General features: G+C 45.9%; 1 protein-coding gene across 1 annotated transcript in view; it reads left to right on the top strand.

Annotated features, from left to right (window-relative positions):
• LOC100994703 (serine/threonine-protein kinase SMG1) overlaps positions 1 to 20652 on the top strand; it is a 64280-nt gene extending 43628 nt beyond the window's left edge. Inside the window, 8 exon segments of the mRNA XM_055099915.2 lie at positions 10110 to 10238; positions 13851 to 13950; positions 14114 to 14258; positions 18332 to 18392; positions 18502 to 18537; positions 19893 to 20231; positions 20233 to 20387; positions 20389 to 20652. Of these exon segments, the coding sequence (XP_054955890.1) occupies positions 10110 to 10238; positions 13851 to 13950; positions 14114 to 14258; positions 18332 to 18392; positions 18502 to 18537; positions 19893 to 20231; positions 20233 to 20387; positions 20389 to 20548 (1125 nt within the window). The 3' untranslated portion in view covers positions 20549 to 20652.
• Positions 20653 to 21202: the final 550 nt, after the last annotated feature.

Genomic DNA, 21202 nt, shown 5'->3' with positions numbered 1-21202 from the left:
ATGCTTTTTAGACTTAACATTTTCTTTTTTTGTAGGTTTCAGGCACAGAACTGTATATCCAATAATAGTGAAATGGATCCCACTAATTATGACAGAGATGATGATACATTTAAATGACTTGGATGTTTTATAGGTATGATCTCGTGAAACCTTGAGAGAAACTGAATGACGAATGAAACTATTGTTCCTGTTTCACACAGAAGAAAACTGAGGTTAAAAGGGGTAAAATAATTTTGCATGGCATGAAGTAGAAATTCAAAGTACAGGAATTTGAACTTGGTTCTGTCCCTTTCTGAAGCCCTTGACCACTACAGACTGAAACATCACCTTGTTTTTCCACTCATTCAACACTTTTTTAAAAAAATTATCTAATAGGTTGGCACTCATGATGAGCCCCTGTTCTCATTCTGCAAATGGTGAAGCTCTCTATTGTCCTGACCCCACAGTTCCTGTCCCATGAGCAGGGCCAGCTCACCAAGGAGCTGCAGCAGCACGTAAAGTCAGTGACATGCCCATGCGAGTACCTGAGGAAGGTGAGTGAGTGCAGACAGATGGGGCCTGGTGCCCTTGAGCAGTTCCCGGGTCTCAGCTGCCACACATCTCATAGCGGGTGATGCTGGGGGAAGCTTACGCAGTCACAGTACTGGCTTCTTCCTCTTTTTCTTTCCATACAAGTAGCTTAGGGATGGGGTAGAGTAGTTGACTTATTTGGATGAAAACCACTATCTTCTGTCAGAAACTCAAAAGGAATCATTGCTGGCATGGTAACCTAAAGAAAAACAACCAGACAAGTGCCCAATGACACTTAAAAAGGTTATTTATTATCTTGCCAAGTTTAGGCTGGGCATGGTGACTCATGCCTGTAATCCCAGCATTTTGGGAGGCTGAGGCTGGTGGATCACCTGAGGCCAGGACTTCGAGACCAGCCTGACCAATATGGCAAAACCTCGTCCCTACTAAAAATACAAAAATTAGCTGGGCATGGTGGTGTGAGCCTGTAGTCCCAGCTACTCAGGAGGCTGAGACAGGAGAATTGCTTAGATTCAGGAGGTGGAGGTTTTAGTGGGCCGAGATCAGGCCATTGCACTCCAGACTGTGCGACAGAACGAGACTCTGTCAAAAAAAAAAAAAAAATTATCCTGCAAAATTTGAAAAGGAAATTCAAATCAACAGCTTCTAAACTACTTTTTAACATGACTCATAATAAGAAATACATTCTATAGTACATATATATGTTCTATAATTTTGAATAAAAGAATTAACCACATCACATTTATTTTACAACATGTAATACATATTTTTTATTCTTCATTTGTTTTGAATGCTCTGTGCAGTCTACAAAAAGTCCAATAGTAATAATTAAATTAGTCATTAAGTTGAACATTATCTTGTCTTTTAAAATGATAATCTCAAAAATGATCTTTTATTTTTGAGATTTATATAGATACACACACACACACACACACACACACACACACACACACACACACACACACACACACACATACACACATATATTTTTGAGACAGTTTCACTCTGTCGCCCAGGCTGGAGTGCAATGGCACAATCTTGGCTCACTGCAACCTCCGTCTCCTGGGTTCAAGCAATTCCTCTGCCTCAGCCTCTGAGTAGCTGGGACTACAGGTGTGCACCACCATGCCCAGCTAATTTTTGTATTCTTAGTAGAGATGGGGTTTCACCATATTGGCCAGGCTCGTGTCAACTCTTGACCTCGTGATCTGCCCACCGCGGCCTCCCAAAGTGCTGGGACTATAGGTGTGAGCCACTGCACCCGGTCCAAGATAAAATTATTTTAACAATGTACTATGAAGAGAAAAACACTGGCTATGAAAGAATATGCATAGTTTTACCCTGTTTAAAAAATAAAGATTGAAAGAATACATATGCAAATAAGTTTACTTTTATTTTTGGTAACACTTTACTGCATTGTCTGAATATTGACAATCAGTATGCATTATGAAGCTACATGGCTAACATTGTGTACTCACTGTGTGTGCCAGGCCCTGGGTTCAATGCTCTACATGCACTTATATTTCATTTAATTCTCTCTGCAACCTGAGATGGTATAGCCACCTCATTTTACAGAGTTGAAACTGAGGCTCAGAGACTGAAAGTTAAACCTGAGGTTGCAGTCAATAAGAGGCAGAGCTGGAACTGAAACCTACGTGTGTCTGACCACCAGTTCATGTTCTGACGGCAGGCTAGTCTGCATCACAGAGTGTGGAGTAGACGGTGCATGCCTGCTAGGATGGGCTAGGTATCACTGTAGGTAAGAAACAGCCCCAAACGATGGAAATGTACGCCACTGAAGGCTCTTTTCCTGCCCATGCTGCACATCCCCCATGGCTCTCCTGTGCCCTGTGCCCCACATGCCCTCATCCTGCCATGAGAATAAAGGAGCAGCCTCCATATGGGAGCTGTCAGCTGCTCTAAGAGATGAAGGAGAGAGTGGCCCATCTCAATGGCTCCCAACTCTTTTGCCTCGAGGTGATACGCTTCACTTCCACTCACATCTCCTGGGTCAAAGCAAATCCCATGGGTACATCCACTTTCAAGTGGCCCAGGAGAGAACCTGAAATACTCGGTGGACTCCATTAAGGCCGTCATATGGTGTCAGCCTGCATGGGAGACTGTGGAGGGGCAGAGGAGGAGAGTGGGGAACTGATGGGAAATGACAGGAGGACTAAGTCACCGCAGATTTGTTTTATCTTCAGCCAGGTGGAGTTTGTGCCAGAGCTGCACAAAATCATCACCAGCATGATGAAACGGAGTAGACTTCAGAAAAAGCAGTTTGGTCAGATGTAATCAGCAGTGAACTCAGAATCAATTGAGTGACATTGAGTCAGTAAATCTCTGACTGCCTCAGTTACCCCATATGATAGTTTTGAGGATGGGAACATTGAGAGAGTTGATTTGGAGGGATATCAAGAGTAAAAATTCCAACATTTTAGTTCCTTTAAGTTAAATCCAGGCACTGTCTTTCCTGCAAGTCTCCTGTTCCTTTCAGATTGCACAGGTGAGAGTGCTCAGATTAGGGCTGGAGGTTGTAAACCATTGCTCCCACACTGACAGTGCCCCCGTGTCGTGCATGTATTCTGTGCATTTTCCTGTGCTAAACAATCTCCCAAAACATCGTGGGGCCTGATTCTTCCTCTTTGTTCCAATGGCCCTGGGTGACTCAAGTGCCTATTCAATGACCAGGACACAGAGGTCTTAGAGAGATGCTCCATGAGGCCCCAGGTGCGAGCCTGTGCCCTGCCGGAGTATGAGGCAAGGGACAGGGCATGGTCTGTGGGGATAGTGGGGGTAATGGGGGTAGTGGTCAGCAAGAATTGGTGACTCTACTTGCTCACCAGACGATCCTACACCTGCCACCTCCGATGGATCCACTGCCTCTGTGCCTGCCTGTACTGCTGATGCTCCAGTGGATAACTCAGCATCCCAGCCTAGGCCCAATGCCACTGAAGATGGACCTGCCCCCTGGGGACCCAGGAGTCCTACCACTCAGCTGTCCCCAGGAGTGCCCAGACCCTCATTGTTATCCAGGACCTAGGAGCCCTACCCCTGGCCTTCCCTCATCAGCCGTAAATGATGATTTACTGCTGTTACCATCATCACTGCCTACAGTGACCAAGGGCCTTCCAAGGTGCCAGCTCTGGAACGAAGGATGCCCTTGGGAGGTGATGACACTCAGGTACACGGGTGCTCAACAGATTGCTTCCTCCTATCCTCAGACGGTCTTTGCATGCATGCAGCCATTGGCACTCCCATTGTATGGAAGGAAACCAGCCCAGGGTCACACAGCTGGTCAGCAGCAACATAGCTGGTCTCTAAGGTGCCTGGCCATGCCTCCATGAGGGACCGCCTGCAAGGGAGGTTGATCCTGGCTTTGGGGAGCCTTTCCTGGGCTGCACGAATAACCTCCATTGTTCGAGACCCCAAACTCCGCTCACATCTTCCTTTCCCTGTCTCTGCTTGGGCTATGATCACGGTGACTCTAGCAGCCCTTCTTGGACATTATAGTACTCTCTGCCATTCACTTTTGCTCTAATCTGACTTCAACCCCCACTTACTTGGTCTCTCCTTTTACAACCAACACAACCGAAATCTAGGGCTTCTTTTTTGTTTGTTTGTTTTTTGAGACAGAGTCTCATTCCTTTCTGTCACCCAGGCTGGAATGCAATGGTACGATCTCGGCTCACTGCAACCTCCGCTTCCCGGGTCCAAGGGATTGTCCTGCCTCAGCCTCCTGAGTAGCTGGGATTACAGGCGTGTGCCACCATGCCTGGCTAATTTTTGTATTTTTAGTAGAGACGGGGTTTCACCATGTTGGTCAGGCTGGTCTCGAACTCCTAACCTCGTGATCCGCCTGCCTCAGCCTCCCAAAGTGCTGGGATTACAGGCGTGAGCCACCATGCCCAGCCAAATCTAGGGCCGGAACGTGGCTGCAGCATATAAAAAGAATTGAATTCCATACTTTCGTTAACCCTGTTTTTTGTTTGTTTGTAGTTGTTGCTGTTTTTGAGACAGAGTCTCACTCTGTCGCCTAGGCTGGAGTGCAGTGGTGCAATCTTGGCTCACTGCAGACTCTGCCTCCCGGGTTCAAACTATTCTCCTGCCTCAGCCTCCCAAGTAGGTGGGACTACAGGCGCCCACCACCACACCCGGCTAATTTTTGTATTTTATTAGAGACAGGGTTTCACCATATTGGCCAGGCTGGTCTGGAACTCCTGACCTTGTGATCCGCCCACCTCGGCCTCCCAAAGTGCTGGGATTACAGGCGTGAGCCACCACACCCAGCCCCTGTTTTTGTTTTGCTTGCTTCTTAGGGTTGTTTTTCTATTTATGGTAAAGGCATTGGCTTTCCATTTGTAGCATCAATAGAATATTTCCTGTTTACAATAACCTTATGTCATAGTAAATGGTAAAGGGATTTAAAGCAGTGGTTTTCAGCTGCCAGAGGCCTGAGAGAGTTTGGGCATACTCTGTGTGATCGGGCAGAAGGCCTGTGGGAAGTTTAGCAGAGGACAGGGCCAGGAAAGTTGATGGACAGTGGGGGTTTGTCCTGGTCACCAGGCCCCTGGGTCCTGCCCACCTGCTTGGAGCTCCCCACCCATCACACATGATGCTGCCAAGCCCTCTGGGTATTGTGGGCAAATACCTTAGGAGAGAAGCTGATGAACTTTGTTTCTTGAAATGCACAGATTCCTTGGACATCCCTGAGAGGTCAATCATGAAGGTCAACTTGGTTTTCTTCCCCTCATTTGGGTTCAGAATTTAAAGTCCACACACACAGGCAGTGAGATGATATAAATAAGGACATCATCACTCGGTTTCGGATGTTAAAATGTCTAGGTGGGTTAGGGGTGATTTGAGATCACAAAACCTTGTGCCACAAAGAGGAATTCCCAGGCCAGAGGGAGACATTTTATGGCCATGTTATGATCTTATCATTGAGTTGAAAGGCAATCTTGTTTCATTTTGGATTCTTTCTTATGTTTATGTCTTATAAGGGCACTTTGAATTTCCAAGAAAATAATAATTTTGAATTAGCTTTTAATCATTGACTTCTAGCATAGTTATATGATCAGAAACATGCTGTGTGATTTGATTGCTCTCAAATATATTGAGATTTGCTGGAAAAAAATAAGTCAGGTTAATTTTTGTAAATGTACCATGCATGCTTAAAATGAATGTATCTACATTTGTTCCTGAGATACAGGTTGATGGACGGATGGCTACATGGATGTGATGGAGATGGTTTACTATCGGGACCTTCCACATCCTGCTGATGTTTTGTTGCTTAGGATATGAATGGCTGAGTGGAGGCTGTAAAACCTGGCACTCTGCTTGGGTATGAGGTTCTTCCTGCCATCCTGCCATCATTTGTTTTTTATGTTTTGTCGCCAAAAGTGACCCTGAGGAACCCTGGGAGCTCAGGAAGGAAGGAGCGCCCAGAAGCAGGGACAGGGAGCTGGTTGGGGAGGACCAGAAATCAGGTTTGTGAAGGTTCCAGAGAGGACCTGTCCTTGCGAGGAGTGTGGGAGACTGAGATGGGGGAGGGGTCATTGGAATGATGCGGGCGCTACTTGGCATTGTCCATTGTGAGGCACCACCAGGGGTCATCAGGGATTGTTGGAGAGGGAGTATAAGGCCCCAGGGTTGCTAAGGGAGGGCCCAGACCGAAGAAGGTTTGGTGGAAAGCAGAACCTTTTTGTCTCCCTCTAATTGCTCCTAAGCCTCACGCTCCCTTGCCCCGCGTGTCCTGTTGCTTCCCTGATCTTCTCCGTGACCTGTAGCTAAACCTTCCACCAGCGCTTGAGAACATAATTTGAACCGGATCCTTTCCCAGACCCTTTCTTCTTCTCCTCCTCCTCCTCCACCTCCTCCAGGTGCCCAACAGCTCCCTTCTCCTTTCCCTTCCCTTACTTCCCCCCTTCCCCTCCCCTTCCCCTCCCCCTCCTCTCCCCCTCCCCAACTCAGGTCTGGCCCGGTCCCCGTCCCCTTCCCTCCCCCCTGCCCTAAGCCACCTCCACCTCTGTCCTGGTCGCCTCAGGGTGCCCTGAAAGGACCAGGACATGCGGGTGTGGTGGATGCTCTTTTGGCTCCTCTTTGGGCTCCTGCTGGAATGTATCAGCCGTCGGTGCATCTGTGTGAGTAGACGCTGGACCCGCGGGGTTTCTTCCTTTTTACTGGGCTGTGTCAAGCGGCATGAAATTACACAGCTCAGGCCTGTAATCCCAGCACTTTAGGGGGCCGAGGTGGGCAGATCACTTGAGTCCAGGAGTCGAAGACTAGCCAGGGCATCATAGCGAAACCCCATCTCTACAAAAAATTCCAAAAAAGATTAGTTGGGCCTGGTGGTGCCTACCTGTTATCCCAGTTACTGGAGAGGCTGAGGTGGGAGGATCGCTTGGGCCCAGGAGCTGGACGTTGCAGTGAGCCGAGATGGCCCCGCTGCACTCGTCTCTAACAAACAAAATGGACCAAAACAAAGTGAAACGTCATTTGATTTGTGTCATCTGGTTTGATGACTTTTTTTTTTTTTTTTTTTTTAGACAGAGTCTCAGTCTGTCGCCCAGGCTGGAGTGCAGTGGTAAGATCTCGGCTCACTGCAACCTCCGCTTCCGGGGTTCAAGCAATTGTCCTGCCTCAGCCTCCTGAGTAGCTCAGATTACAATGCCTGGCTAATTTTTGTATTTTTAGTAGAGACGGGGTTTCACCATGTTCACCAAGATAGTCTCCATCTCTTGACCTCGTGATCCGCCTGCCTCAGAATCCCAGTGCTGGGATTACAGTCGTGATCCACCATGCCTGGCCAAAATATATAACCTTAAGTGTAAGTTTACTCACTTTGGAAAGTACATGCACCAGCATAAACCAACCCCCTTTCAAGATCTACATTATTTTATTTATTTATTTATTTTTTTGAGACAGTTTCTCCCTTGTTGCCGAGGCTGGAGTGCAATGGGGCAATATCAGCTCACCGCAACCTCTGCTTCCCAGGTTCGAGCGATTCTCCTGCCTCAGCCTCCCGAGTGGCTGGGATTACAGACATGTGCCACCACTCCCAGCTAATTTTGTATTTTTAGTAGAGATAGGGTTTCTCCATGTTGGTCAGCCTGGTTTTGAACTCCCGACCTCAGGTGATCCGCCCGCCTCGGCCTCCCAAAGCGTTGGGATTACAGGCGTGAACCACCGTGCCCAGCCAAGATCTGCACTATTATGTCACCCCAGAAAGTGAACTCTCACTCTTCCCAGCCAGTCTCTTTCTTATCATAGGTTAGCTTGCTTATTCTGGAATTTCGCGTATACAGATTCATGCCATGCCATAGGTACTCTTTTGTGTCTGCTTTGTTCTGCTCAACACCATGTTTCTGAAATCATTACCATTGTTGTATGGTTCTCTAACTCCATCATTTCCATTTCAGACTCAGCATATGCTGGTTCAACCTGTTGAAGGGCTATCTCTGTTTAATTCACCATGAGATGTTTTGAAGAATATATAGTTAAATCCTGAGGAATCGATGTAGAAATGTTATCACAAACTGTCTGAACTTACTCAGGGGAAGTCTTCGTCTTCACTCACATAAGAGTCTAATGGAATTAATATCAACAATCTTAGAGAAATCCCACACTATTCATGCCATTTTCATGATCTCCACCTTGGTAATTTTTTTTTTTTTTTTTTTTTTTTGAGACAGAGTCTCGCTCTGTCACCCAGGCTGAAGTGCAGTGGTGCGATCTCGGCTCACTGCAACCTCCGCCTCCCGGGTTCAAGTGATTCTTCTGCCTCAGCCTCCCAAGTAGCTGGAACTATAGGCGCGTGCCACCATGCCCTGCTAATTTTTTGTATTTTTAGTAGAGATGGGTTTCACCGTGTTAGCTAGGATGGTCTCAATCTCCTGATCTCGTGGTCCACCCACCTCGGCTTCCCAAAGTGCTGGGATTGCAGGCATGAGCCGCCACGCCCGGCCCACCTTGTTAATTTTTAAGCACTAAAATTTGATACTTGTGAATGAAGTAATCTCTTCATTGTATTTTTTTTTTTTTTACTTATGCTGAGATTTAAATGGCAAAGATTCATATAATCCAAGAGAGAAGTATTATTTAGAGGGATTCTTTTACCATGTGATATATAATAAATGCATCCAATGTTATACATCAATTTAAAAAACAAGTAAATAACTTTAAAGAAAAGATAACTACTGGCCAGGTGCAGTGGCTCACACCTGTATTCCCAGCACTTTGGGAGGCCAAGGTAGGTGGATCATGAGGTCAGGAGTTGGAGACCAGCCTGGCCAAGATGGTGAAACCCTGTTTCTACTATAAAAATACAAAAATTAGCTGAGCGTGGTGGCAGGCGCCTGTAATCCCAGTTACTCTGTAGCTGAGGCAGGAGAATCGCTTGAACCCGGGAGGCAGAGGTTGCAGTGAGCTGAGATCATGCCACTGCAATCTAGCCTGGGTGACAGAGCAAAACTTTGTCTCAAAACAAAAAGAAAAGAAAAGATAATTACTTTATACTTAGCTTGTCTTAGCCATGAGTGACGGGGTGCATGTGGCCCAGGACAGTTTTGAAAGCAGTTCAACACAAATTTGTAAACTTTCTTAAAACATTAGGAGATTTTGGCCAGGTACAGTGGCTCATGCCTGTAATCCTAGCACTTTGGGAGGCTGAGGCGGGCAGATTACCTGAGGTCAGGAGTTCGAGACCACCCTGGCCAACATGGCAAAACCCCATCTCCACAAAAAATACAAAAATTTGCTGAGTGCACTGTCAGGCACCTGTACTCCCAGCTACTCAGGAGGGTGAGGCAGGAGAATCACTTGAACCTGAGAGGCAGAGGTTGCAGTGAGCCGAGAGCACACCACTGCACTCCAGCCTGGGTGACAGAGTGAGACCCCATCTCAAAAACAAACAAAAACAAAAACAAAGTGGCCGGGCATGGTGGCTCACACCTGTAATCCCAGCACTTTGGGAGGCCAAGGCAGGCAGATCACCTGTCAGGAGTTCAAGGCCAGACTGGCCAACATGGTGAAACCTCATCTCTACTAAAAATACAAAAATTAGTCAGGCATGGTGGCAGAGACCTGTAATCTCAGCTACTCGGGAGGCTGAGGCAGGAGAATGGCTTGAGCCCAGGAGCTGGAGGTTGCAGTGAGTCGAGATTGCACCACTGCACTCCAGCCTGGGCGACTGAGTGGAGCGGAACTCTGTCTCAAAAAAAAAAGAGAGGTTTTTTTTAGATCATCAGCTATTGTTAGTGTTAGTGTATGTTATGTGTGGCTCAAGACAACTTTGCTTCTTTTAATATAGGCAGGGAAGTCAAAAGATTGGATATCGCTGCTTTATACCAAGAAAGACAACACCCCACATTTGCAATGCCTAAAAACACTACCAGCCATCTGAAAAACATGTGACTTCTAACTTCTGTTCTTTTTTGTAGCAGTGGAATCCCACGGTGATATCTGAGGGATGTGGTTACCTTTTGGAGGAGGTTGACGGTTTCTAAGGATGATTCTTTCTGAGTGAAATATTGTCAGTGTCATTGACCTTTTCATTATTTCAACTATTATTATTCCAGGTTATCAATACTCTGGCTGACCATCGTCATCGTGGGACTGACTTTGGTAGAAGTCCTTGGTTACGTATCATTATTGCGTTTCCGAGAAGTTATAAAGTTGTCGTTACCCTCTGGACAGTTTACCTTTGGGTGAGTATACTAACTTTCTGTAGAGGTATACTTGTAATCACAAATAAGAATAAATTATATAAAACAATTCACGTTTCTGGACTTCATTATGAATATGTGGTTTTACCCAAAAAATCAGGGAAATGATTTATTAGCATAAGAATTATGAAAATATCTGTCATTTACATTATGAAAATTAAATAGGTCAGTGTTTGTTTAATAGAATGTCAACAGAGCTTTTGGTCAAAAATAAGTTTTTTTAACCTTTGTGCTATTTATCACAAATGGAGTATGAGGTTTCGTCACTTAAATAGGAAATTCTTTCTAAACTCTTCTGCTTTATAGTTCTATCGTATGGGTGGAAGGAAAGCTTCCAATCTCCTCTCTGAAGATTCACTGCAGAAATGAGCTGACAACAGACAGCTTAACAGGAAAAGAAAAACATAGAACAGGCATAAACATGGGAACCAGCTGAAAATTGAGACTGCTAGAAGGGCTGGATGGTTGATGCTTAAAGAGCACCCTCTTCTGAGGGGAGAGGGAGATAGATGGAGATGTAGGCCATTTAGAGGGGCAGCAAATGATTTTTAGGGGAAATGAAAGAGCCCAAGGAACAAAAAATTGGCCTGAGACAAAGTTCCTCTGAGGTCATAGGGACGAGGCAGACACCTTCCCGAGTTCTGCCAGAAGGTGAAGGGCAGAACTGCACTGCGTCTCATGATGCAGAGAAAGCCCCAGAGAATCTCTTAGAACTGCCCTCCAAGAGAATCAATGAAAAGTGTGTCTGGGCAGGGTAATTTTGAATGACATCATTCAAAGTGCATGTTCCCACTTGCAACTGGAGAGAGATCAGTATGTCAAAAGTCTGTACTTGGTAAGAATTTGGCTGCTAAGTTGTGCCATAATTTGTCTTTTGAGCCTTTTTTCCTTTGGGGAAGTTGAGCTCTACATTTTGTCTTGCCATTCATGACAGTAAAAATGTGGTTGTCTGGGGGCTGAACCTCCTTCTGAACAATGATCCAAGATAAAAGTACTAATACCACAATGCTTTTTTATATTCAAGGGAAGAGGAAGTATGTTTCAGTTTTACCACCTAGATAATTACACGTCATTTGGCACTGCCTTTCAAGATATGTAGAAAACAGAAAATATATGAGTTATGAAGATATCTAGGCACATTTAACATTCTCTATGCCACTTAGTCCTGAACAGAGAATTTTCGGTATAAATTGGAGGAAGCTTTTTTTTTTTTTTTTTTTTTCTTTTCTCACCCCCGAGATGAGTCTCCCTCTGTTGCCCAGGCTGGAGTATAATGGTGTGACCTCGGCTCACTGCAACCTCCACCTCCTGGCTTCCAGTGATTCCCCTGCCTCAGCCTCTCAAGTAGCTGGGATTGCAGGTGCCCACCACCATGCCCAGCTAATTTTTGTATTTTTAGTAGAGTCGGGGTTTTACCATGTTGGCCAGGCTAGTCTCAAAACCCGACCTCAAATGATCCACCCGCCTCAGCCTCCCAAAGTGCTGGGATTACAAGCGTGAGCCACCACGTGAGCCAGGGGAAGTTTTTAAATTTACCACTTTTTAAGAATTCCATTTAGGAAAGTTCAGTTGAGCTGTTGGACTTGGACAAATTCGCACCTCTCATCTTTGTCGTTGTCATCTAGTCATCTATACCATTACCTCCTAAGCAGGGACATCATGGGTGCCATGAAGCATTCATGCATGATGGCATTTCTTTGCTTCTCATTTCTTCATGTGTTTTGATATTTCTCCTAGCTCCAAACTGGGCCAGCTACCTTTCCTATGAAATCTAGCAGTAGCTGTGGGATTGACGTGGTTGCTCTTTTCATCTTTTTAGATTACCCATTGCTTCTCTCGAAATCCTAGTACATTTTTTTTTATCCTATGTGCAGAAATCAGGAAAAAACAAATTCTACAAAGAATTTGAAAGATATTATTTCAGGCCAGGTGTGGTGGCTCATGCCTGTAATCCCAGCACTTTGGGAGGCTGAGGCAGATGGATCATTTGAGGTCAGGAGTTCAAGACCAGATGGGCCAACATGGTGAAACCCCATCTCTACTAAAAAGACAAAAATTAGCCAGGCATGGTAGCAGGCACCTGTAATCCCAGCTACTTGGGAGGCCGAGGCACAAGAATCGCTTGAATCTGGGAGGTGGAGGTTGCTGTGAGCCAAGGTAGCGCCACTGCACTTCAGCATGGTTGAGAGTGACACTCCGTCTCAAGAAAAAAGTCATTTCAATGACTACCTCAGGAGATTCATAGGTATCTGACCCACATCTGAGATGGGATTTGCATTGCATTTTAGCTATGATGAGAACAAATATTTAATATCTTCGAAGATTAAAAGCATACTGTGATAATATGGAAATCTTGGTGGGAATTCAGTCATTAGTGAGAATGTTTTGCGTTAAGTTCAAACCAGCCTCAATGAAGCTGATGTGAGGGAAGGGAAAGTGAACTCTTAGTAGAGCAGGGACAGAAGATGCTCCAGTGCAGATCAGGAAGGAGCACGGGGTGAAATGTTACAAATTCTAGAACTCAGAGAGCTGAAGGTAATTACTTCCTTTTCAAGTTGTGAAACATGTTAACCTGTGGTAAAATACTTAGAAGATGATAATTACCATCTAACCGTGTTGAAGTGTGCAGTTCAGTTGTGTGAAATATATTCAAGTCTTTTTTTTTTTTTTTTTTTTTGAGATGGAGTCTCTGTCACCAGGCTGGAGTGCAGTGGTGGGATCTTGGCTCACTGCAACCTCTGCCTCCTGGGTTCAAGCAGTTCTCCTGCCTCAGCCTCCCGAGTAGCTGGGACTACAGGCGTGCATCACCATGCTCAGCTAATTTTTGTATTTTTAGTAGAGACGGGGTTTCACCATGTTGCCCAGGATGGTCTCCATCTCTTGACCTTGTGATTCACCTGCCTCAGCCTCCCAAAGTGCTGGGATTACAGGCGTGAGCTACCGCACCTGGCCTATTTTTTTTTTTTTTTTTTTTTTTGAGACAGAGTTTCAATTTTGTTGCCCAGGTTGGAGTGAAATGGCACAATCTAAGCTCACCACAACCTTTTCCTACTGGGTTCAAGTGATTCTCCTGCCTCAGCCTCCCGACTAGCTGGGATTACAGGCATGCACCACCATGCCTGGCTAATTTTGTATTTTTAGCAGAGACAGCGTTTCTCCATGTTGGTGAGGCTGGTCTCAAACTCCCGATCTCAGGTGATCCGCCTGCCTCGGCCTCCCAAAGTGCTGGGATTACAGGAGTGAGCCACCTTGCCAGCCTCATGTCATTCTTGTGTGTGTGTGTGTGTGTGTGACAGAGTCTCATTCTGTCGCTCAGGCTGGAGTGCAGTGGTGTGATCTCGGCTCACTGCAACCTCCGCCTCCCAGCTTCAAACGGTTCTCTGCCTCTGCCTCCCGAGTAGCTCGGATTACAGGCGCCCGCTGCCATGCCCGGCTAATTTTTGTATTTTTAGTAGAGACGGGGTTTCACCATCTTGGCCAGGCTGGTCTTGAACTCCTGATCCTGTGATCCACCTGCCTCGGCCTCCCAAAGTACTGGGATTATACGCATGAGCCACTGTGCCCAGCCGTCATTCTTATATTATTATTTCCTAGTTGTCTTTCCTGAAGACTATCTTCTAGTCTGAAAATGGACATGATGGATCCACAGATGTACAGCAGAGAGCCTGGAGGTCCAACCGCCGTAGACAGGAAGGTATGGCTCTGTTGGAGTCCCCATAGTGTGGAAATGAGTTTGCCCTGGAAAGGGAAAGAACAGCTTCTTGCCCTCAGGTTTCTCACCTTCTCCTCTCCTCAGTCTCACCAAGGGCTGAGGTCCATTTGTATGCACACAAAGAAAAGAGTTTCTTCCTTTCCAGGAAATAAAATTGGCCTGAAAGACGTCATTACTCTATGGAGACAGGCAGAAACAAAAGTTAGAGCTAAAATCTGTAAGATGAAGGTGACAACGAAAATCAACCATCATGACAAAATCAATGGAAAGAGGAAGACCGCCAAAAAACAGTAAGATGTGCCTTGACACAAATACTGTTGTATGAACCTTGTGCCAATCAAAGTAGACAACTGTAAAGTCCTTGAGAATATTTTCTACAATATTTGTGGCAAATTCAGTGGGTTCAAAATTGAGTTTGTCCTTTCTGCTTCATTAGTTTAAGCTGTATAATTCCTTTGCCTGCCTACATTCTTGTTTGTCATATTTTCGGGGGAAGAGGAGTTGCTAGTACTGGCATTGGTTTTCCTTTCTCTCTCTCTCTCTTTTTTTTTTTTTTTCCTGAGATGGAGCTTTGCTGTTGTTGCCCAGGCTGTAGTGCAATGGCACAATCTGAGCTCACTGCCTTTTGGGTTCAAGCAATTCTTCTGCCTCAGCCTCCCAAGTAGCTGGGATTACAGGTGCCCACCACCACGCCCAGCTAATTTTTGTATTTTTCCTAGAGATGGGGTTTCAGCATGTTGTCCAGGCTGGTCTTGAACTTCTGACCTCAGGTAATCCACCCGCCTCAGCCTCCCAAAGTGCTGGGATTAGAGGTGTGAGCCACCACAGCCAGCCTTTTTTTTTTTTTTTTTTTTTAAATTTTGAGGTAGAGTCTCGCTCTGTCGCCCAGGCTGGAGTGCTATGGTGCAATCTTGGCTCACTGCAACCTCTGCCTCCCAGTTTGAAGCAATTCTGCCTCAGCTTCCCGAGTAGCTTGGATTACAGGTGTGTGCCACCACATTTGGCCAAATTTTTTTTTTTTTTTGAGGCAGAGTCTCACTCTGTCACCCAGGCTAGAGTGCAGTGGCATGATCTTGGCTCACTGCAACCTCCACCTCCCAGGTTCAAGCGATTCTTATCCCTCAGCCTCTTGAGTAGCTGGGACTACAGGCATATGCCAGCATGCCCGGATAATTTTTGTATTTTTAGTAGAGGCGGGGTTTCACCATATTGGACAAGCTGGTCTAGAACTCCTGATATCATGATCCGCACACCTCGGCCTCCCAATGTGCTGGGATTACGGGCGTGAGCCACCGTGCCCGGCCCAATTTTTGTATTTTTAGTAGAGATGGGTTCACCATGTTGGCCAGGCTAGTCTTGAACTCCTGACCTCAGGTGATCTGCCTACCTCAGCCTCCCAGTGTGAGCCACCACACCCAGCCTGGATTGTTGAATTCAATGCTTGGGTCACCTCCAGATTCATTTTCACAGTCTTTCATGTTTTGGTCATATTACATTGTATTTTGCTGCCATATGACTGATCTTTTTTTGTTAAATGTGAGATACTTGTTAAAAAATATTTAGCAATGAATTGAGGCCTAGTAGCATGTTATCTTGCTGCAGAAGAGGTGCGAGTCTACTTCTGGGGGATGGTCAGGGTCCTCCATACAGGCTGCAATTGAGGTCGTCGGTGCAGGCTCAGTCCCTACAAAGGCCAGGGTATTTCCTGTCCACCTCTATTCTGATGCATGACTCTTCTGGGTCTCAACCAGAGCCAGTGGACTTCAGTATGGGTCGCTTTCATTGGCAGACCCTCAATCCACTTGTTTTCCATCTAATCCCACGCATGTGTGCAAAAGCTGCTGTGCTTCTTTGCATCTCAGTAGTTCCTTCTGGAATTCAGCAATGAAACTCAGGGAAATGGGTTCCAAATGCGAGGCTGACTTTCGTCCTGGGTTTCCTTCTTCTCCATCTTCACCTCATGTCTGTTTACTGCCATGTTAGCAATTTGATGTATTCAATCATGGGTTTTATATTCTGTTTGGTGTCCCCCATTGTTCTCATCGGAGATCAGAAGCTTCAGATGCACTTATGTCAACTCAAGAGTAGAATGCTTCCTTAGCTTCCCTCCAGAGTCAGGTTTTGTGTTTCTAGTTCCCAAGTGCACAGCAGGAGTAGTGATGTCCTCACTGGCTTCTCATTTGCATTAAACTGTGAGCTTCTGTAGCGTGGGGACAGGACCCTGCTCCCATTGCATTCTCAGCACCTCACCACACACTCCTTGTTGGAGGCCACTCCAGACAGCATGTGATGAAGGATGCCCTGTGGTCAGAAACAAGTTCATTAACTTTCTCTTTGAAGTGTTTTCATCCCTGTTTCCTAGCGTTCTGGGAATTTTACACATCCTTCCTATAAAACCAAGTATCAGGTGAGATCCTTAGGATCAGGACCATGAATCAAGTGGTGTGAGGGCAACACAGCAAACTTACCCTTTTTAGGCCGTTTCCTTTTTCTGCCCTCAATCTCTGTGAACTGAACCTTGTTAAAGTCAGTCAACACCAGGGTGGATGGTTTGCCGTTGTCACCTATTTTCAGGACATAACACCCTGACTTAGGAGCCATTCCGATCATTTGTAATTCAATAGATGCGCCCAGCATTCAGATTGCCTTTTCTGTCAACCAGGATCTTTAAAGTCGATGACAAGAGTTCCAGTCCTGAATCATGGCAAAGTGCAGTAGTGAACTGCGGGGTTAATGACACCATATCCTGGAAGGATCTCTCTATGGCTGATGGTCTCAGTTCCGGCATCAGCCTCTGATTGAGAATCAGGTCTCACACAGGAGGAGTCAGATGAGGAGCAATCCTCTGCTTCCGATGGAGTTAGTTGTGATGAATTGGTGAGGTCTGGTTTTTCACACTGAACTAAAATGAGCTTTCGCTGTGTCAAGCACAAGACTGACCCCAGAAACACACATAGTGCACCTCATAGAAGCTTTTAATAGTCTTTATATTTACTAAAGAATAGGACTAACTATGGAACTATGAAGATGAGCTGGAAATGACAGGTGACTTGCCAGCAGGCCAGAGTGTGACTTTTTTTTGTCCCTCAATGGGAGGTGTCAATTCTCCCTTCGGTTGTGAGAATCAGTTGGTTCATTTGTGGAAAGGTTGCAGGGGGGATCTTTGAATCACAGCCTTCAGATGCCAGAAGGGCAGAGGGAATCCCACACGGGCTGGTGGATCATGTGTGTGCATTTCTCTCCCTTCTAGTCTGAGGAAACTAAGTATGAAAGGACGTGAGCATGCAGAAAAGGAGAGGCAGGTATCAGAGGCAGAGGAAAATGGGAAATTGGATATGAAAGAAATACACACCTACAAGTGAGTTCAGAAACTGAACCCCACCCTCTTGGGAAACGCCCATTGGAGTGTTGTTTTTAACCTTTGTACAGTGTTCAGACCCAGTAAATGCAGAAATAGAAACAAATGGTCAGAAGACATATTGTGAGAGAGAAAGAGAGTTCACAAAACAGAAAACAAAGTACCTTAATATTTACCAGTGACCAAAAGATGTGAAGTAGCAAAACGTCTCCTGACCCCATTGCCAGCTAGACTGTGTGGAAACTCGGTTCATACCAGCCATTCTAGGGGTGGGGTGAGTTGTTGTCATCCTTAGGAAAGTGTGTTGTTGTAGGATCAACCACATCCTTCAAAAGGACTATGCCTGTTTATAAGCCCAGCTGTTTCTGCCCTGTGAAACACGGTAAGGATATTAATACAAAGAGAATACAGCTTTATGATAAAAGATGCTCAATGAAGGATGAATTAGGGATATACTGAGAATGGGTAAGGAAACTATCATCTCAGAAGTCAGCAGGCAGTAAGCAAGAGGAGGAATCAATATAGCAACAGTTTGGATCAGACTGTACAGTTTTTTTGTTTTTGTTTTTCTGAGATGGAGTCTCGCTGTGTCACCCAGGCTGGAGTGCAATGACGTGATCTTGGCTCACTGCAACCTCCGCCTCCCAGGTTCAAGTGATTCCCCTGCCTCAGCCTCCCAAGTAGCTGGGATTACAGGTGCCTGCCACCACGCCTGGCTAATTTTTTGTATTTTTAGTAGAGAAGGGGTTTCACCATATTAGCCACAATGGTCTCAATCTCCTGACCTCGTGATCCATCCGCCTCGCCCTCCCAGAGTGCTGGGATTACAGGCGTCAGCCACCGTGACCGGCTCAGACTGTACTCTTATAGCCATCTGAAATACGTTTTCTAGGTATAGATAGATTGTGTAAGGGTACAGTTGTGAGGATAACAGAAACATGGCAGATTATTTAAAATCATCCTGAAAGTGGTGCTTTATCTGATGAAAGTGATTGTAATCCACAGGGAAATGTTTCAACGTGCGCAAGAGTTGTGGCGGCGGGCAGAGGACTACCACAAATGCAAAGTAAGGAGCTTCCTCCCCGCAGTTGCAGGATAGTTCAGTGCTGATGCAGATGATGCCACGGCCCTTAGACTCTCTTAACATTCAATTTCTCATGTGTTGGCTTTTTCAGATCCCCCCTTCTGCAAGAAAGCCTCTTTGCAACTGGGTAAGTTTGCTTGTTTTCCTTGCTTTTGGACATAGTCTGCCAGGTCAGGACATGGATACATTTTTCTTCCTACAGCTCTGTGCTCAAGCCCTGCAGAGGGAGATGGCAGAGAGAAAGGCTGCCTACAAGCATCACAGTCCCATCCCTGTTGGTAACCGTGTTGCGCAAAAACACCTTCATCCCCACCCAGTGGGGCCCCTGATCTAATATTCTAAGTGTCAGAGGTCCCGTATTTGTAATAGCAAATGGGCCCTGACTGTAAATTAGTGAAGAGTGAATGTAACTTATTACCCACAGGGACAATTCCAAATGAAGGCCTTAAATGATGCTCAGCTAAGCTGGTTCTTGTGTGGCCTCTGTACCTTCAAAAGCTGCTGAGTCCTATGATTACACGTGATGGGACTTGTACACTTGAAGTGAAACACAGTTTTAAAACTTGCTTTGTTTAGAATTCCCACCTCATTTTTCCATGGACAAAAGTATTCTTTATGTCCTAGTGCACTTACAATTTGGTATTACCTGGGAGTGAAAAGAAATATTATAGCCATGCCTAACTGACTTCTTGAGGTAAGATTGTTCTGTCAGAAAACCCTCTCCCAGTTCCCCTGCAGCTCTTCAGGAATCCACATCTCTCCAGAGCTCTTTGTTCTCATGGGTGGCACCTCCAGAGTGAAGAAGATCCTTTGTCAAGAAGGGAAACAGAGGGGAAATGAGAGGGTCCTGCAGGCAGAGCTGGAATCAACTTCCACTCTGCCTCTTGCAAGCTGTGTGACCCTGGGCACAATTTCTCCTTCCTCTGGAAACCTCTGTTTTCTTTGGAGCAGGGTGGTCACACTGACCTTGCAGAGTTCTGAGAATCAGAGACAGAACATAAAAGGCCTGGAAAACATTCTCCAAAAAGAAGCTGCAACATGTGTGGACAATGGGCTTTTCATGCCTCTCTTACTGTCTCTTATTGTCTGTTGACCTGGTGCAAGAAACATGCTCTGGTGATGGCTGTGAGGGAGGAATGAGGATAGACGTAGACACTCCTGTGTCTCAAACATGCTTCTTTATTACTCTGTTATGACTCTGTCTTCCCTGGGGCAGGACCCCAGCCTGCCTACATTTGCAGACAGACACAGTGGCATGTGGAGACAACAGTGTGTCCCAATGACTTTTCTTTACCCCCCAGCTGTCGGCAGTACTCAGTGGAAGGGTGATATTATGACACTGATACTGCTATTTTGAAACCTGGAGGATGGAAAGGTGCAAAAATCTATCACCAGCAACAGAAGGTGCAGACTGTGTTGGTGGCAGTAATTTTGTCCATCAAATGAATATGTGTGAAAACATTCCCTCCTTTGGCCCTACAGGTCAGAATGGCAGCAGCGGAGCATCGTCACTCTTCAGGATTGCCCTACCGGCCCTACCTCACAGCTGAAACTTTAAAAAACAGGATGGGCCACCAGCCACCTCCTCCAACTCAACAACATTCTATAACTGATCAACATTCTATAACTCATAACTCCCTGAGCCTCAAGACACCTGCCGAGTGTCTGCTCACTCCCCTTCCACCCTCAGCGGATGATAATCTCAAGACACCTCCCGAGTGGCTGCTCACTCCCCTTCCACCCTCAGCTCCACCCTCAGTGGATGATAATCTCAAGACACCTGCCGAGTGTCTGCTCCATCCCCTTCCACCCTCAGCGCCACTCTGCAGATGATAATCTCAAGACACCTCCCTTAGCTACTCAGGAGGCTGAGGCAGAAAAACCACCCAAACCCAAGAGGTGGAGGGTGGCTGAGATGGAACCACCTCCCGAACCCAAGAGGCGGAGGGCCGCTGAGGTGGAACCATCATCACCTGAACCAACCATCATCACCTGAACCCAAGAAGCGGAGGACTGCTGAAGTGGAACCATCACCCAAACCCAAGAGGCGGAGGGCTGCTGAGGTGGAACCATCATCACCCGAACCCAAGAGGCGGAGGTTGCGTCAGCTGAGAAGAGGCCGTTGCACTCAAGCCTGAGCAATAAGAATAAAACTGAGTAGAACAAAATAAAAAAATCAAAAAACAAAACCCACACCCCAAAAACAAACTAACAAAGAATAAATAAATAATATAAAAATAAATACTGCAGTCCTTATGTTATTGCTTTGTTTCGATATCTGGTATGATTGCCTGAGGGACCTGAGGTTTTTAATCATAGGGGTTTTTTTTAATCTTTAGAAGTGGTTGGTTATGTAAAATATTATTATTTTTTTTTTTGAGACCGGATTTTGCTGTGTCACCCAGGCTGGAGTGCAGTGGCTCGATCACAGCTCACTGCAGCCTCAACCTCCTGGGCTTCAAGCAATCCTCCTGCCTCAGCCTCCCAAGTAGCTGGGATCACAGATGTGTGCCACCACGCCTGGCCAATGTTAAAAAATCCTTTAACTTTTTTGTAGAGATGCACTCCTGGACTCAAGCGATCCTTCTACTTGTCCCGACCACCAGCCCCTTTCTGATAAACATTTACGCTGTTTATTATCTGTTGCCATTTCTATCTTCTTCCTTGTCGTCCAGACATCAAAGAATTAGGTTTCTTCGGGGTTTTCTTTTTCAAGTGCTCAGTGTTAAAGATCACTCACATTAGGGCCAGACACCACGGCTCATGCCTGTAATCCCAGCACTTTGGGAGGC

Source organism: Pan paniscus, chromosome 18, assembly GCF_029289425.2.
Source record: "Pan paniscus chromosome 18, NHGRI_mPanPan1-v2.0_pri, whole genome shotgun sequence".
Taxonomy (NCBI): domain Eukaryota; kingdom Metazoa; phylum Chordata; class Mammalia; order Primates; family Hominidae; genus Pan; species Pan paniscus.
This window is presented reverse-complemented; position numbering and strand designations above follow the sequence as displayed.